General features: G+C 35.8%; 2 protein-coding genes across 2 annotated transcripts; one reads left to right on the forward strand and one right to left on the reverse strand.

Annotated features, from left to right (window-relative positions):
• Positions 1-6,897: 6,897 nt before the first annotated feature.
• TRIADDRAFT_51166 (uncharacterized protein) lies at positions 6,898-8,610 on the forward strand (the record flags this gene model as incomplete). Its single annotated transcript, XM_002117981.1, has 3 exons — positions 6,898-7,694; positions 7,731-8,420; positions 8,589-8,610. 3 exons carry the CDS (start codon positions 6,898-6,900, stop codon positions 8,608-8,610), a joined length of 1,509 nt encoding a protein of 502 aa, XP_002118017.1.
• A 3,189-nt stretch (positions 8,611-11,799) lies between these two features.
• TRIADDRAFT_62068 (uncharacterized protein) lies at positions 11,800-15,885 on the reverse strand (the record flags this gene model as incomplete). The annotated part of the gene is made up of 10 exons (XM_002117996.1): positions 11,800-11,871; positions 12,222-12,434; positions 12,549-12,695; positions 12,793-13,009; positions 13,179-13,354; positions 13,476-13,886; positions 14,352-14,492; positions 14,570-14,890; positions 15,101-15,286; positions 15,514-15,885. 10 exons carry the CDS (start codon positions 15,883-15,885, stop codon positions 11,800-11,802), a joined length of 2,256 nt encoding a protein of 751 aa, XP_002118032.1.
• Between the last annotated feature and the right edge of the window lie 410 nt (positions 15,886-16,295).

A 16,295-nucleotide genomic window follows, 5' to 3' on the forward strand; every position in this document is an offset into this window, starting at 1 on the left:
CTAGCTGGTGTTTACGAATTTCGGGCAAGCTATTTTATTTAACGTTGGTATTGTTTATTCTTGCCACCATTTTTTATCGTTCATTCGTACCTGTGTAGACAGTAATTGCAGAAAATTGCCAAGTTGGCTTTACTGCTGCTAGTTATGGAATATAGCTGTATGAAGCCATCGACTTTTAAATATTAACGATGTTTATGGATGGGTATATCTGCCTTATAGAGTTATGGTCTACCTAACACCTTTTTCTTCGTTTGATGAGGCTTCTATTGATATCCTGGTGCATCCGAAATATCGATACACGGCTCGGTCTATTTTATATATATTTTGTCTTTATTACTACTAATTTTCATGAATGATTGTACAACGAAAATATTGCTCTTCCATAATGAAAAGAATGATAGTTAAAAAAGTTTAATTTTATTAGCCGATTATATTTGTAATGTATATTATTCATATTGCAAGTTATATAATGCATGTACATCGAGTACGATTTGTATGCAATTGTAACTTTTTTATATACTGATTCTCTTTAGTAATGATAAGAGATTTACCTGGGTCTATTTTTTTATTTTTGTACTATAGAGATATTGTATATATAACTATTATTAACAATTCAAAAGCAGCTTATATTGGAGATGTTTATTGGATATTAAACTTTAATGCCTATTTATTTCCTATTACTAAAATTATCACTTATGAGCAGTGCTGAATACGCTCGGTATTGTCTCATTAGTGAATTCTGTATAGTATCATTGCACTAACATTCTCAAGTACTTAAAATCTATCTTGAATATTACTGAATGTTCGATATCCTTTCTGATAATACCGATCATTGAGCGAAAGTATTGGTATTTATGTCAAATTTGCCCTTGAAGTTGTTATTGATATGATTAAACTGGAAAATAAAGATCTTTCATAGAGAAGCTAGTTAAGAACGGAATGTTCCTTCTAATGGTCATGTTATGTTTTCAGTTAAAGAATACAGTTGAAGTAAAGATGGGTCGAGAAAGTCCAATTAATATTATTTATAGTATTTGCTTATTATTATAAAATTATATATATATGTTTGAGTAAATACGCAAATTGTACTGTACAAATCACACGCCAATAATATACAGCAATTAATTAAGCTGTAGCTTTATTCTACGTCAGGTTTGAAATAGCACTATAGCATTTCAACTGCAGTATATGTAAGCGTTTTATTGTAGCATACTTATGAAGGTAAAATTGCATTAAATTATATCCGATATTTTTTTATTTTCACATGATGCCTGTATCTAAATACAGGCCATGTCTTTCTTATCCATATAGACAACCAGGGTTTCTTATGGCAGATGGATTCATTCATACTTAGAAGGTATAGTAGTATACCGGCTTATTTACTGAACAGTATATCAATACGTATACGAGTAAACAAGTAATTTCTAGTTATTTTTAACGAATTGGCCACCAGCAGTGGATGTTTTCTGTCATGCAGGGCGTATATTTATATAATTAATCATTCATCAATTCTCCGTTGTAGTACATACGTTAAAAATAGTTAATTTTTGATTCGTTGGTTATTACCTTCAAAAGATACAGTAAACATTAGCTAGATTCGGCTTAGAAACCACATTAAATGGGAATTAGTTGTCCATGATCCATTTTTGTCACTGTTTTCATTTTGATTTGATCAAATTTACTTATACTTTGTGAAATCAATAATGGCTTAGATTTGAGTTAATCGAATGAACATAGCCAGTAGTACAGTACTGTACAGTTTAATTGCTATACAATCGTACGTACGAGTTGTTATGCCAGCATTGTAATTCGTATATGCATGCAATGATCAGTTAAGGCCTAAATCTTTACTAATTTCTTTATCGTTGGTAACATTACCCGTTGGAATCTATTTCGATGCATCGTATACGTACGCTGGAAAAGTTTGATAAATCCATTCAAGCCTTGCCATCTTGTATTTTAGGCTACTACTGTGTTACTATATTCTACTGACACCTTAAAACGAAACGCAATGCATTCCTAAATGTGCATGTTATTTTCAATGTTATAATGTAGATGGCATCAGCTATTTGCTTGCATAAGCGTATTTAGTTTGTTCGACAAATTTAGCTGATAGTGATCAATGTTTTCGCGTCCTGTGTAGATTTTATCCTTCGCTTATACTATACTCCTAACTGTACCGTAGGATAAAATAACAAAATTCAATAATGACGATACCGCCCCACACTCCACTCTCGGCATCCCAGCGATGCCACCTGCAGTCGTGTGTACAACACTGTAAATAGTAAAGTGAGTCTGCTGTAAACTAGCAAGTATCACACTAAACTTTGTAATTCTGATAGGCAAGCTCTATTCAGACTGCATACCAATGATGCCATGACCAGATTGAACGATATTAATTAGCTATCGCTGCTGTTGTTAATTAACTATCTGATCTATTAATCATTGCAAGATGATGAAAAAGGTCGGGATGCTGGAATGACAAGCAATTATAGAGCTGGTTACTAATGGGCCTGATGGAATTCCGCTGAGGGTCCAATTTATAATCATTCATATGCCTTCCAGTATTGTGAAGATACTGCCTATTGTATTGATTTAACTCATGGAAACCAATCTTGTCAAGACGCTAAATTAGTCCTGTTTTCACTCCTGTACCACGTTGGAAAACTTTACTCTACTTTTAATTTCGGAGCAGACTGGAAAATGCTATGCATACTTTTAAGTATGCATGTGTCCGCTATGTACTCTTGTACAGTGTCCATATTCAACTGTACTATACGTGTATAGTTGACAACGACGGAATGACTACTGTATTATATACTCCGTGGATAGTGGATAGTGGATACGATAACGATGTCAGTGCCTCATTTTCACATGCTGATAATTCAGAATTTTATCAAGGGAGTGACACAGAGAGATCTGCATGTTAATGACTGCCTACTAGCAGAGCAAGTGGAGTCATTTGTACTCATTTTCTACCAAAAATCTACTGTAGCAGGATTCTTGAATGGGATGAATGGAAGGCTATTAAGTTAACCATGACGCAACTTTTCATCTTGTCGATCAATGAATCTTATTGTTTACTAAATTGATTAGCATCAGGATTTAATCCAAAGGAGGTGATAACATAATGAATGATCATCAATTAGAGCGTAATTAAAAATGTCGCTTTGATTTAAAAGTGCAGACTACTTTAGTGATGAATACAAGATGTTCATCATGGTAAAATACCATGCAGCAAAGGACATGATGATCATGAACGATGGCCATCCAAGGAATCATCGTGTTAACGAAGCAACCATGACTATTTGGGACCGTATCGGCTCACTTACTTGACAACGTTGTATTACTATATACTGCGCCATGGACTACCAACGAAGTAGTAGTCCATGACTGGACTTGAACATTATTCGACGAGACTCCCATTACTTGCCATAGTCATAGGGTGCTCCGTGGGGAAACCGGTTCCGCCGGATTTGTTATTACTTATTATGATTGCCTTTTAACCGGTTATTACCGGTTATTGACGTCCAATCCACTATTTCGTAGTAACCGTGGCACGCTCCAATACAGTACAGTACACACGCATTACCGACATAGCGTACAGTACTGTAGGCTCCAGTAGATTCTCTTCTGGTCTACAGTACTAATACTGTATGACCGACTAGGATAGTACCAGTACTGTAACAGTATCGACGAATAATTGCTGCAGTATTTGTAAACATGGTGAATTATTTTGGGACACGAAAAGTAAACATGGTAGTAGAAGGACACAAATGGATGGATGACGATTTGGACAAGAGGGAAAAGATAAATCAATTAATCCAATGGCTTGAGATGATGGCAGAGTGATAAATGGTATGACAGATCAGCATCAAAATCATAGACAAGCATCCAAAGTTGTATCCTCCACACCCTAGTGATGATAACACAGAACAATCAATCATGTTCTAATTGCCATTAATCTCATCGATTGTCGCGAAGAGGCAGGAAAGCGCTATGATTCCCATTCAAATACAGCATTCTACTGGATTGCATTGAAATGATAATGAATTCATTCAAGCATCCGTACCCCGCAAGCTATTTCGCGTTGCTATTAAATGCTAAGCCAATCCAATAGTTATTGTTGTTTTGATCAATCCGTTAGTTTTGCAGTATTGTCAAGGCGTTTAATCCATACTGTAGTAGAGTCCAGTATGTATAGGCATTTATTGGGCAATCGTCAATCCATTTTATTGCTATGAATAATGTTGAATAATTGTATCCCATTCATTTATTCTGCAATTATAAAGGATAAAGTGGTGTCGAAACGGGCGATGTTTATTATGTTAATGAAAGGGCTGATGGCAATCTAGCGCCTACAACTGTACTCTACACTAATAGCAGTAATATGTTACGGTTATGCACTACTTGCTGTAGTGGTGTGGTCTAGTTTAATGAATTGTTCAAGTCCGTCCCCAGATCATGCTAGTCTATCTAGCCTTGGCAATTGTTCAAAACTCAGCGGTAGTGAAAATTAATCCAGTCCTCCTACCTTACCCATAACAGCATAACAGTGTTAATTCAATCATGACAATATTCAAAAGTCATGCAAGGCCTCCCAAAAGATGGACAAGCCAAAAATGTTAGGGTTACATAGGCATAGTGTGTCTTTCTCAGGCACAAGATCGCTTAATTTAAAATACATCCATGATCATGACTTGGGATTTTGAATACTGTATCTAAAGTAGAGTTCAAAGGGCGGCTGAATGGAGTCCATGCTACCTTTGTGGGTACATACAACCGGTACACATGATACAGAGCAGTTTAATGTAAATATGGGATAGGCTAGAAGCCACTAAAACATGAATTGCTTGACTATACTGAACAGTCTAGAGCCGTCTACGTTCAGGAATGGATAGCGGTTTGCGCGCTGTCCAAGAATAGATTGCATCATCATTCATTTTCCTCTCGAGTAGCACCGTACTGTTGTAAACTACCTCGAGAGAGATAGAGCTTTGTATCATTTACAAAGACTCCTATCCATACTAGAGTAACACGCATGAGTCTATCCATGACTAAACATTTTTCCATTTGTTGACAGTGACAGTCGTTGCAAGTGAGAAAGAAGTATTGATTTTCGGCCTATACCGCTATATATCCATTAATTTTTAGCCGTAGAAATCAAACGGTCCAATTCAATGTTCATCATGGACCATTGGCCACTGTAACGACAAGATTTTCAACTTGTCTTTGTTACTACACCAACGTCCAATGTTGACGCTTGCAAAACGTCAGCATGAGTGACAAGGTGGCATGAACCTGTGTGTGGTGTTTATTTATTAATTTACGCATATTTATTTTTAATACGTGTTGTGTCCAGCCTTAGTGTTGCTCTGTATTACGCCGTCAATTGTGCAAAATAAGACCTGAATAAGCAATCAAGGATGTCCAAGTTGATTTGTAATCCATCCTTGCTTTAGTCATTGATCGCCTATCATTATGATCGAGTAATTCATGTTCGTTTCCAGCAAGTTTTGTAGTATTGTCCATTGAATTCACCAGTTCGACACATTGCTCTTGCTACCCATCCAAGCAAGTACAATAGTCGACTGCTTAGAGGAAAAGCATGTGTATTCCACTGACTGTTTATAGTCCAATCATGTCGATGCTTGTGTATTTTCCACATCGACTACTACGTAAAGTAAACTAATCCACTCCATCGTTCATCGTTGATGCGCTTGGAATGAACGCTACAGTATGGCAAGCCGTCATGATTGATTTCGTCAGCATGAGACACTCCTTCCATCCTTTCAGCCGGCGTACAGTACCCGCCAACATTGTACAGTACGCCTTGATGGATAGTACGGTACAGCATTGCGCCAAATGGAATGCACCAGTCAATGTACAATTTGGGGGCATTGTTGATCGGCAGGCATCTAGCCAATAAGATTGTAGCTCAAGGTGGCTCTCGCCAGCTCTGATTGGTCTCTCATCGCCCTATTGTACGGCAGATGGTCGCTTGTGGTGAGTACACACTTCACTTTACCGCTACCGCTTGACCATTATTAGAAAGGAAAAACGAATCCATACAACAACAAACGTCGCTGGCTCCTGGCACGAGGTAATGGAATTTTCTTCGCCACTGTAAATCTTTGAATTTCAAGCCATTTTTTTCCTTCTTCTTATAGCGTGGATAAAGTCTTACTTCATTCTATATACAGTCATGATGAATAAGTGTTTAATGGTTATTTTATGTTGGTAGTGAGAGAGAGCAAAGGGTTGTTTTTTTATTGCAGATTGCTTATGTTGATACGCTACAGTAACTAAATCATCCTCGCCATTTTGAGTCCTCTTATTGTCTTTGACTGTACTGTATTTTTTTTCACTGTCGCTACTATTAGATTCACACGGTGTTTTGGGCGCGGAATTGTTTTTGTGGATTGTTATCACGGGTTTTTGTAAGTCCTTTGCATAGAATAGTGCTTTAAAAGCCAACTGGATACAGACCATGACAGGGTAGAGTAGAAAGTAGATGAATTGACGTTATCCTTTTTTTTCCCCCTTGCTATTGGTATTATAGGAGAAGGATCTTCTTTCTTTCAACTGCCCTTTTAACTCAACGTTGATTGTAGACAAGTGAGTCAAGACCGGAAAAGTGTAAACTCCTTTTTTCGTGTGTGTGTGTGTGCTGTCTAAGACTGCGACTAACGTACAAGAGGAAAAGAAAAAAAATCCAAAATGGGAACTGAAGAAGATCACAGAAATGGCGAATCCAATAACGTTGACAACCCAAGTGAAAAGGAAAAGATTGATTTTTATACGCCTGGGTTAGTTTTAACACGTAAAATTTTCTTATGGGCGTACGCATTGGGTACTATTGGTGTCTTGATTGCCGCCTTTGCCTTAATTGCTACCATGCCTAAACGATGCCCTAAAGAACGTACTTGGTATCAACAAAATGTCATGTACAAAGTTTATGTACCATCGTATAAAGATAGTGATGGCGACGGAATTGGCGACTTAAATGGCATTTTATCCAAGTTAGACTACATTGCTAGTTTAAATGTCAAAACACTCTGGTTAAGTTCATTGTATGAGGCACCGACTACTGGGATCAAACCCAACGGCATGGAATCGAATTTTACCGCTGTTGATTCTAAATTAGGCACAACTGCCGATTTATCTGCTTTAATTCGCGCTGTCCACAAGAAAAAAATGAAAATTATGCTCGACTTTTTACCTACCGCTACCAGCAACAACAACAGTTGGTTTATTGAAAGTCGAAGCTCTCTTGATAATGCCAAAAGTAACTGGTATGTTTGGGAAAATCCATACAATGGTGGCCCACCACGAGTCAATTGGAGTTCAACAGAGAATAACAATATCCATTGGCAATATGATAATCTCCGCCAACAATATTACATGTACTATGATATCAAGGAACGACCAGAGTTAAATTTCAAGAGTAGTTCGTTGCGTGCTGAAATCAAAAGGATTTTCAGTTATTATCTTAAATTAGGTATTGATGCTTTCAATATCCATGGTATGGAATGGCATTTCGGTAGTGGTTCAACTGTCAACGGCAATGTCAGACCATCATTTAGTGTCTTATCTGAATGGAATACTCAAGTTGCTGGCTATACTGACACCAAGTATACCTTCTTGGTTGGTCAAGTGCCCAACGATATCAATGCTATAACCGTTAGCCAATCGTGTAAATTCAATGCTCTCTACTTGTTAACCTATAGTCTACTACCCAACAATGGCCCATTAACTGGTACTGGTATTGCCAATGTTGTCTCCAATTGGATTGCTACTGTTAGCATGTCTTCACCCAATCGTTATCCACATTGGATGTTGCGTAACCAAGCTAAAACCCGAGTTGCTGCAAGTTTCGGTCGCCAATATATTGATGCTTTGAACTTTATTATGATGACTTTACCCGGTGTGCCCAGCAGTTATTACGGCGAAGAAATTGGTATGATTGATAGCACTGTTTCTTATGCACAAACTCGTGACCCATTAGCTCTACTCTACGGCCCTACCAACTATGCCACTGTATCACAAGATAAAACAAGAGGACCAATGGCATGGAATTCAACCACCAATGCCGACTTTACTAATGGTACATCAACGTGGTTACCACTTGCAAGTGATTACTCAACTGTTAATGTCGCTAGTCAAGTTGGCTCGGTCGATTCTAACCTAGAACGTTATAAAAATATCACAGCCTTTCGAGCTAGCGAAGATTTACTCAAAACGGGCAACTACAGTCGTGTTATGGCCACCAATGAAGTTTTCGCTTTCTTCCGTTACTCCAGTAGTAAAAGCTACGTTGTCATGACTGTTGCCAATGTTGGTGCAACTTCACAAAATGTTGACATCAAACAGTATTATGGTACATCTGCTACAACCGCTACTGTCAAAGCGGCTACTAGGTCTAGTGTTCATGGCACTACCGTTCAATTGAACAACATACAGCTAGCCAGTGGTGAAGCCGTAGTAGTACAAATTGGTTAGTAAGTTGGGGTAGAAGTATTGCAACGTATCGCACGGATACAATATTACGAAATCATAGCTGTCATCGGATCACTGGACAACATGAGTTATATGACCCAAAAAAATTAAGTAGTATAGTGAATGTCCTTTCATTGTTCTAGTTCTATCTATTTAATAAGTTATATGTAGTAATGTCTTGTGCATAGTAGATAGATTAAAATCTTATTCTGAATAAAAAAATATTTGTAGTTAATCACTGTTATTAGTAAAGGGTTAGCTTTTAACGTTTTGATTCATAAATCATTTCTATGGAATCGCCACTGCCATATAGGAATGACCCACACTGAGTGGATTTAGATAGTTGGAGTTAACACCTTGAGAAAGATAAATCAATGCAGTTGTAAATAACAGCTATGAGCAGCTGTAAATCATATTGATAGTATTATGATAACGGTAATAAGTCTTTCAATTGAGTACATCTCAGGAAGTTGGTACTGTCTCCTGTTGTATAGCAAAACAATTGTCATGTGGATAGTGCTTGGAAGTAATATTGAAATGCTTTATTTACTATTAAAATTGTAAGATGGTGTTGTTGTATTCTGGTTGATGCAATTACCTTGTTACCATTAATCCATCTTATACCATTTGAATGATAGCTTCTCGATGTGTTAACTTTAGTATTGCAAACACTTTATTTTCTCTTGTTACTGCTTAACTCTTAAAATTTAGCAATTATTACCAGCTATTTATAATCACAATGGTTGTTATTTAACGGATTTTAGTATTAATTTGCTTATTGTTTTGTAATGTATGCGATTTCTCGCCAGTCAATAGATATATGATTTTCAATCTCATTCCTGCTAGAAAGTTGAATGAAAGCAGTGATGTTACTAAATAATATTATGCAGAAATTTTGCATTCTGGCTGAGCTGCGCACCCAAATATTAATATCTTATATTGTACGTTGCCATAATATGTACTTAGTCTAATCTACGTACAATTTTAATTCATTTGGCAAGATAATAATATTATTGAAATTTTTACTTAACTGACGAGTACTGTACGCCTAGATATTTTAAAATACAGGTTTCGATTGTTATAGTATTTAGTGCATTAAAGACTATTCTCGATCGATGTAAGGCTGATGGTAGTTTCAATATGGAGTGAATTAGTTTGTTCTTCAAGCATTTCTGTTTGAATTTTATAGTGAGCATCACAGTATTATAGATTAGAGAGGATAGGACCTACGGTACCATTTTATTTGCACTTGCGGTATAGCATAAGGAAATTTTGTTGATACTTCAATTGAACGTCTTTCTTGGAGATAAGGACAAAAGTTGATAATGGATTTTCATGCAGTGGTAGTATATATGAAAAAATTATACGTGCTACAACTAGATATAGGTAAATTCTTCAGGGGAATAATTCGTAAGATTTCATCCGGCAGTGAGCACGGTGGACGGTATAGTAATACAGTAATCTTAGGACAGAAGATCCCGTTCTATTCCCAGGCCAAGCTGTATCCATTGCTATTTATTTTTATTTTTTAATCAATAAATCCATTTCCTTTAGTTTACTCACGATCATCATCAATTTACTGTACATGGCTTGATCGATTCTTATCTCAACGCAAATATACTACTGTACTATGTTATCTTATATCGATAAATTCATTTCCTTCTGATAATTAATCGATTACCATCATTTCTAACGACCGCCATTATAATTATCAGTTGTTGGGGGTATCCTTTTCAATCTAATTAACGTTTACAATCTGACAAAATAGAAGAAGGGGTAAGCACTATTAGAGTCTAATAAGACGAAATTTAATCTTTTCATTGTTGTTATAGGATGGAAAACGACTTTGTTATAGGGAACAGTTACACTAACAATAGAACAGCATATGTCGCATGCAAAAAAATCAATCTGTTAGATAAGTAATCTTTGAACTCTGGTTTCTACATTCTTAACACATAGATGATATCACGGATATCCACTATGACAATCGGATTCGATATATTCCTGATGATGGCAATAAAATGATGCTACCATAGATTGTAATTGCCTCGTCAATATCATAATATTAGTACAGTTGTTTATTACATAACATCGAGGAAATAGATTATCCCATAATCTATTCATCAAAAAGTAATGCTTCGTCCAAGAAATGACGGCTTGTTGGTACAAGAGTAGTTAATGGCAGCTGGCGAATTCTGTCACGTAATTTGGACAGTCAATATCCTGGTTTTTGAATATACTCCTACTTGATAATTCTAATTCCTAGCATAAATATAGCTTGGATTCATTGTATCATGAATAATAAATTTTCTAGTAGTTGTTCTACCAACAAATAGAAGAAATTCATAGTTGGTACTGCTTATGTAATCAAGGGCCATTCAATCGACCTCACGTGATGCTGAATTTAGTTTACCGCAGAGTAAATAAAGCCCAGCGTAATTGCTTCGTCATCATACTATAGTGCTAAGGTAAAGATATGCTCGGATGAGAATAACGTGAAAGTAGTCGATTTATTTATAGAAGAATTAATTTAACTATGAATAGCAGCAGCCTGGCGTTATAAAATCTATAAAAGAAGTAACAGCTCTTCAAGACGAACAATCAATTCTTGATTCATCCATTCAATATTGTGATACTCAGATACGCAATAATTTCAATGAACGATGCATAGCGTTCGGTACGTTGTGCTATAACTGTGCCACAACCAAGTAATTTCTAGATTACTTATATAGACAGAGATATGATAGTTATCTTCTCTTTTTAAAGATAATGACATCGTAGTGTTACCAAACTTAATTAATACAGCGTATAGAATAGCAAGTATAAATAGAATGTTCACAGAAGTTCAAGGTAGAATCATAATGTTGTTAATAATAAAAGTAGATACCTAGCCGGATTACAGGATCATTTTAAATGTACTGGTGAAGTATCATTGATTACATTTGAAATAGCATAACGAAAATTCTGAATTTTGAACGCATTTTAATTCCACTAATGAATTATATGGCCGAAGATACGTAAGAGATTGATTATTTGACATATTGCTACAGTAAAGATTCTCTGAATACCTCATTCACTTACTTGATTTGTCCATGAGACACTTCAATAGCCTAAAAATATCTAAGCAACTGGGTAGTATCGGCACAAAGAGAAATATTACTAATCATGCAGAACTCTTTATACTATAAGATTAATGTCATTGTTTGACAGAAACAGATTCGTCTTTTATTGCGGCTGTAATTTATCAATTCTGTATAGATAGAATATGTATTAAAATGGTAATAGGATCTCTCGTTGATTCTAGTTAAAAGTGTTCAAGAGTTCGTCAGGCAGATCTAGGGCTTTATGGAGGAATGCAATCTCAAAAGCAGCCTGCAGTATAAAGCAAATTTATTATGTTACCAACTGATACAATATTCAGTGAAGCAACGGAGCTATTAATAAATTCGTACGCTTTCATGAAGCAAAGCATCAATAAAGCTAATAAAGTTGACTATTATAGAAGCAGTGTGTAAATATAGTCCAGAAAAATAATTGAATCTAGTCAATCAATTACGGAACATTAAATAGTATCTTTGTGTCCGCTAACCCCTAGGTTACCAATATCGTTCGTTTAACATAACTACAGCCGTTCCCAATTGGAATTGCATCTACGACTAGTATTACATAGATACTACTGTAGTTGGTAGAAGTTTCACAAATTCAGGCACATTAGGCATTACCTCTTTTAATCCTTCATCGCCAGCTGTACCATAATGACCGGATGACAGATTAGTTTTTAAGATGTGATAAATTTTATTATTCGTTGTGGCACCTTCATGTTGTGATTGATAGTCTCGTTGAGCTGCTCTCAATTTTGCCATAAAGCGAACTGGAGACCAATAAGGTACTCGATTGTCATTATAAGATGCAGTTAATAGCAAAGAAGGATAAAGCTAATAGTTGGCACAAAAAAATAAGACCAATACAAAAAAGTAACATGCATTCAGCAACAACAATTGCATACGTGTATTTAAATAACAAAATTAAACTATGTAGCAGAAACCTACATTGCGCTGAATATTGGTGTAAGGGCAGTAAGAACAAATATAGTCAAATACATGGCTGGAATTTAAATCACCCCATTCTTCATACTCTTCGACAGTCAATGGCAAGGACTGATCAAGCATCGTTCCCAAGATATCTACATGTGGTACCTAAAATGACAAGATCATAAATAGACGATAAACCTTGTATTTAATTTCCAGTATGGTACATACTACAGGCCAATGCAATCGGCTACTCTAAGCTTACCTTCATAATTGCTGCAGCTATTTTATTCGGGTGATTGTTACAAAGATGAGCAACAATCAAACCTCCGGCACTAGTACCTTTGCAAGATGTCAATGTTGGCTTAGTGTAGCCTTGATCTTGTACCTCATTAATGCAAGCTAAGAAGTCATAGAATGAATTCATTTTATTAAGTTGACGACCTTGATAATACCAATGCCTTCCAAATTCACCACCACCCCTGTAAAATTAAAATGAAACATGTAATTGCTGCATTTAATTTAATGGTAAAATATAGCAATTACAAAATAGAGTTATGCACATCTTCGGTTCAGTTTTTGGTAGTATTTATCAACTGTATCCTTGGTAATGTCGATTAATGCCTTACTGTACATATAAAGTTTAATCACCTGACATGACAGAAGGCAAGAACCCATCCAGCTTTCAACAAACACATATTTTGAACTGAAAACTGTCGGTTTAATTCCATTCCATAAGCACCATAAACTATGGCTAGCAAAGGAGTGCTGCTATTCAGAACGATATCTTTGCGATGACATAACGATATTGGTATTTTACATCCATCCTGTAAATGATTTTGTAGTAATTAACTTTGAAATTCACACTTAAAATAATAATATCAAATAATAGACCTATATCATTTCACGTAGCATCGTAATATCTAGGTTAGTGTTACTTTGTCTAACCTTGCTAGTGGCATGTGAAATATAGAATGAGTATTGATCACTATCCAAGCCAATCGTTGATGGCGTCAAGTTGTTTAATGCCATAGTTCTCATATCCAACTCATAAAATGTATCAGCAATTAGAGGGGACGAATATGAAAACCTTACAGTATCTGCGGAGAAAGTAAAGTTAGAAGCAGAGGCGATGGTACCAATAGGAAGTTTAAAGGTTTGGCATTGGAGTGGTGAATGTAGGTTAACTATTGTTATCTGCGGTTCTAAGTTTTCTCTTTGGTAGAGAACACAATAATCTGCAAAGATATCCATATCATCTAAGAGAGTGTCAGTACTATCACTAGCAGAGTCCTTATCCATAGCTTGCAGTTCTTTCCAATTATCACGACCAGGATTTTGATCAGGTGCCATCATAACCTGTCCAAAAAGTATTACAAGCTTTCATTATGTACACCACACTCGTATCAAGATTCTGTGCCAATACATGACTGAGAATTAGTATAGCGATAATTTGATTCTAAATAGTCTTGGTTGATACACATTCTATAACGTTATTAACTAGCATTTATTAGCGTAAAGCAGCTTGAATAGATTCAAAGTTTCATCATCCAAAACATACGATAAGCTGCTCAAGTGCTCATCCATTCCTGGCTGAAGAATAATAATTATATAATTTATGTCTAACGCAAAAGCTGTTTACTTAAAATGTAGCCGTGTGTAGATTAAATATTCAATATAATCAATTACTATCAAAATCTGTTCTGTAAAGTTGCAATTCATTGGGCAATGACACACTGTAACTGATTCTTAATAAGCCATTAAAAGCATGACATGGAAAATGGCGTCGGTATGCAAAAGATAGTCGCACGCATTTTCATTTACCTTATATTTTCCTGAAGATTTGTCATTAGTTAATATATAAAAATGATTGTTGCTATGATCGACATAACATTCACAGTCAAGTTCCCTTTCTTTAATAAGAACCGGTTTAGATTTCAATTTTTCTGTATCTAAAGCCCAAACCTGTTAGGGTAACAAATACATAGAAACTAGTCACGAAATGCTGATAATTAAAGCAGAAAAATTGAATACGTACGTACCTCAGATGATGATTTTGAATTCAAGTTAATAGTAAGAAAGCGATGATTCTTTGTACATACAATATGTAGGAAATACTTTTCGTCATCTTCTTGGAAGAGTAGTCGATCCGTTAGTCTAGAATCGAACGCTCTTAACCATACTTGGTAGGGTCGACGTCTATAATTTTGTTTAGTATAGATAATACTATCTTCATTCGATGCAAATTCAACAGCGAACGCATCCCTGATTACGTCTATCACATTCGGTTGATTTCCACTTAGATCTATTATATGTGCTTCATAATTTTCTTTTCCGTTAGTGTCAAAAGTGTAAGCAACTAGCTAGGTAAAATATTAGAAATAAGAAAGCAATTGCATTCTCATTAATATATACTACATGCGATTCATACAATCCATCAGTTCATTAACACGCAAATCTTAAACACCTCTAGGAGCAACTACGAGGTACAGTACAAGAAAAACTAAACAGCAGCTAATGACTTTACCATAATATTTTTACGCTATAAAACTGATGATATGTGCAACACATACCCGGTGAGATGGAGAAACTTTCAGCTGACCGACACAACAATGTTGATGTCTTTTCGACAAATCATTTAGATCTAAAATGACTTCTTCATTATTATCGACAAGATTGCTATCCAGCTTACGGCGACAATAAATAGGTAAAGATGCAGCGCTCTCTTCTTTCATATAATACTCATATTTTTCCAATATCTTTATAAAAGAAATATACGATAATCTTTAACATATAATATGTAATGATAAGTCGATGAACTTAGTTATCTGCATTCTAATTATAGGCATACTGGAGATATTGTAATAAAATCGAATTGATTAGGACAATCATGGCAGAGGCTGACGGAAGCGTTTTCGCATTTATTATACTATTTGCAACCATTTGTTTTTAAATAGCTTACAAATACTGTAGGTACGAAGATTACCTCAGGAGGAACAGTTAGCTGAGCTTCTATGTCACTCATTGTTCGTACTAGCTTAGATTGGATTGATTTTGTATTTGTCATGACCTTCTTAGCATATGAATTTTCTTGCTGAAGATATTTCATGACTGCTGCATTACCTTGATCTTTCAACCAGTGATAGGGATCTGAAATTGTTTTGCCATGCACACTAATAGTCCAAGGTTTGATAGCTGCTTTCGGAGTTGAAATATAATCTTTACGGTTGAAAGGCCAATTAAATTTTAATCTTCTTGACAGTAATTGGTACGGCAATGAGAACTTGTTGTGTATATTGCCTATCCATTCGCTTGATATAAGCTTGGACATAGATCCTTTCAATATGACCGTCGCCATTCCAGGTAAGACTAGCTGGTTATCACTCCAAAACGATATGCAGTATATCCATAAATACAGTGCCGTGATTAAAATTAGAAATCATGCTATCGTTTAAAAGTCCACCGTGTACCATACATGAACACCATTGACATAATAGCCATTTATTAGAGGTTAGCGTTAAATATCGTTGCAGCTCCAACAGCTCGTTGTTGCAAAGCTTCCACCTATCAATACAGTAATAAGTTAGTAGTCGCCGATATTAAAAATGGTCAGGGGATTGTAGATTATTGATGTAAGCGATAGCAGCTACTCTTCACCCACTGCTCTATTAAAAATGCTTTCTTCTAGCTTCGATCGATTATACTATCATCAATGCAATCATTGAGCAGTCTTAAAGTAGCAAGATGCTGGCTTGCAGTTTTCTGGCA

The sequence above is a fragment of the Trichoplax adhaerens genome, genomic scaffold (genome assembly GCF_000150275.1).
Source record: "Trichoplax adhaerens TRIADscaffold_34 genomic scaffold, whole genome shotgun sequence".
Taxonomy (NCBI): domain Eukaryota; kingdom Metazoa; phylum Placozoa; class Uniplacotomia; order Trichoplacea; family Trichoplacidae; genus Trichoplax; species Trichoplax adhaerens.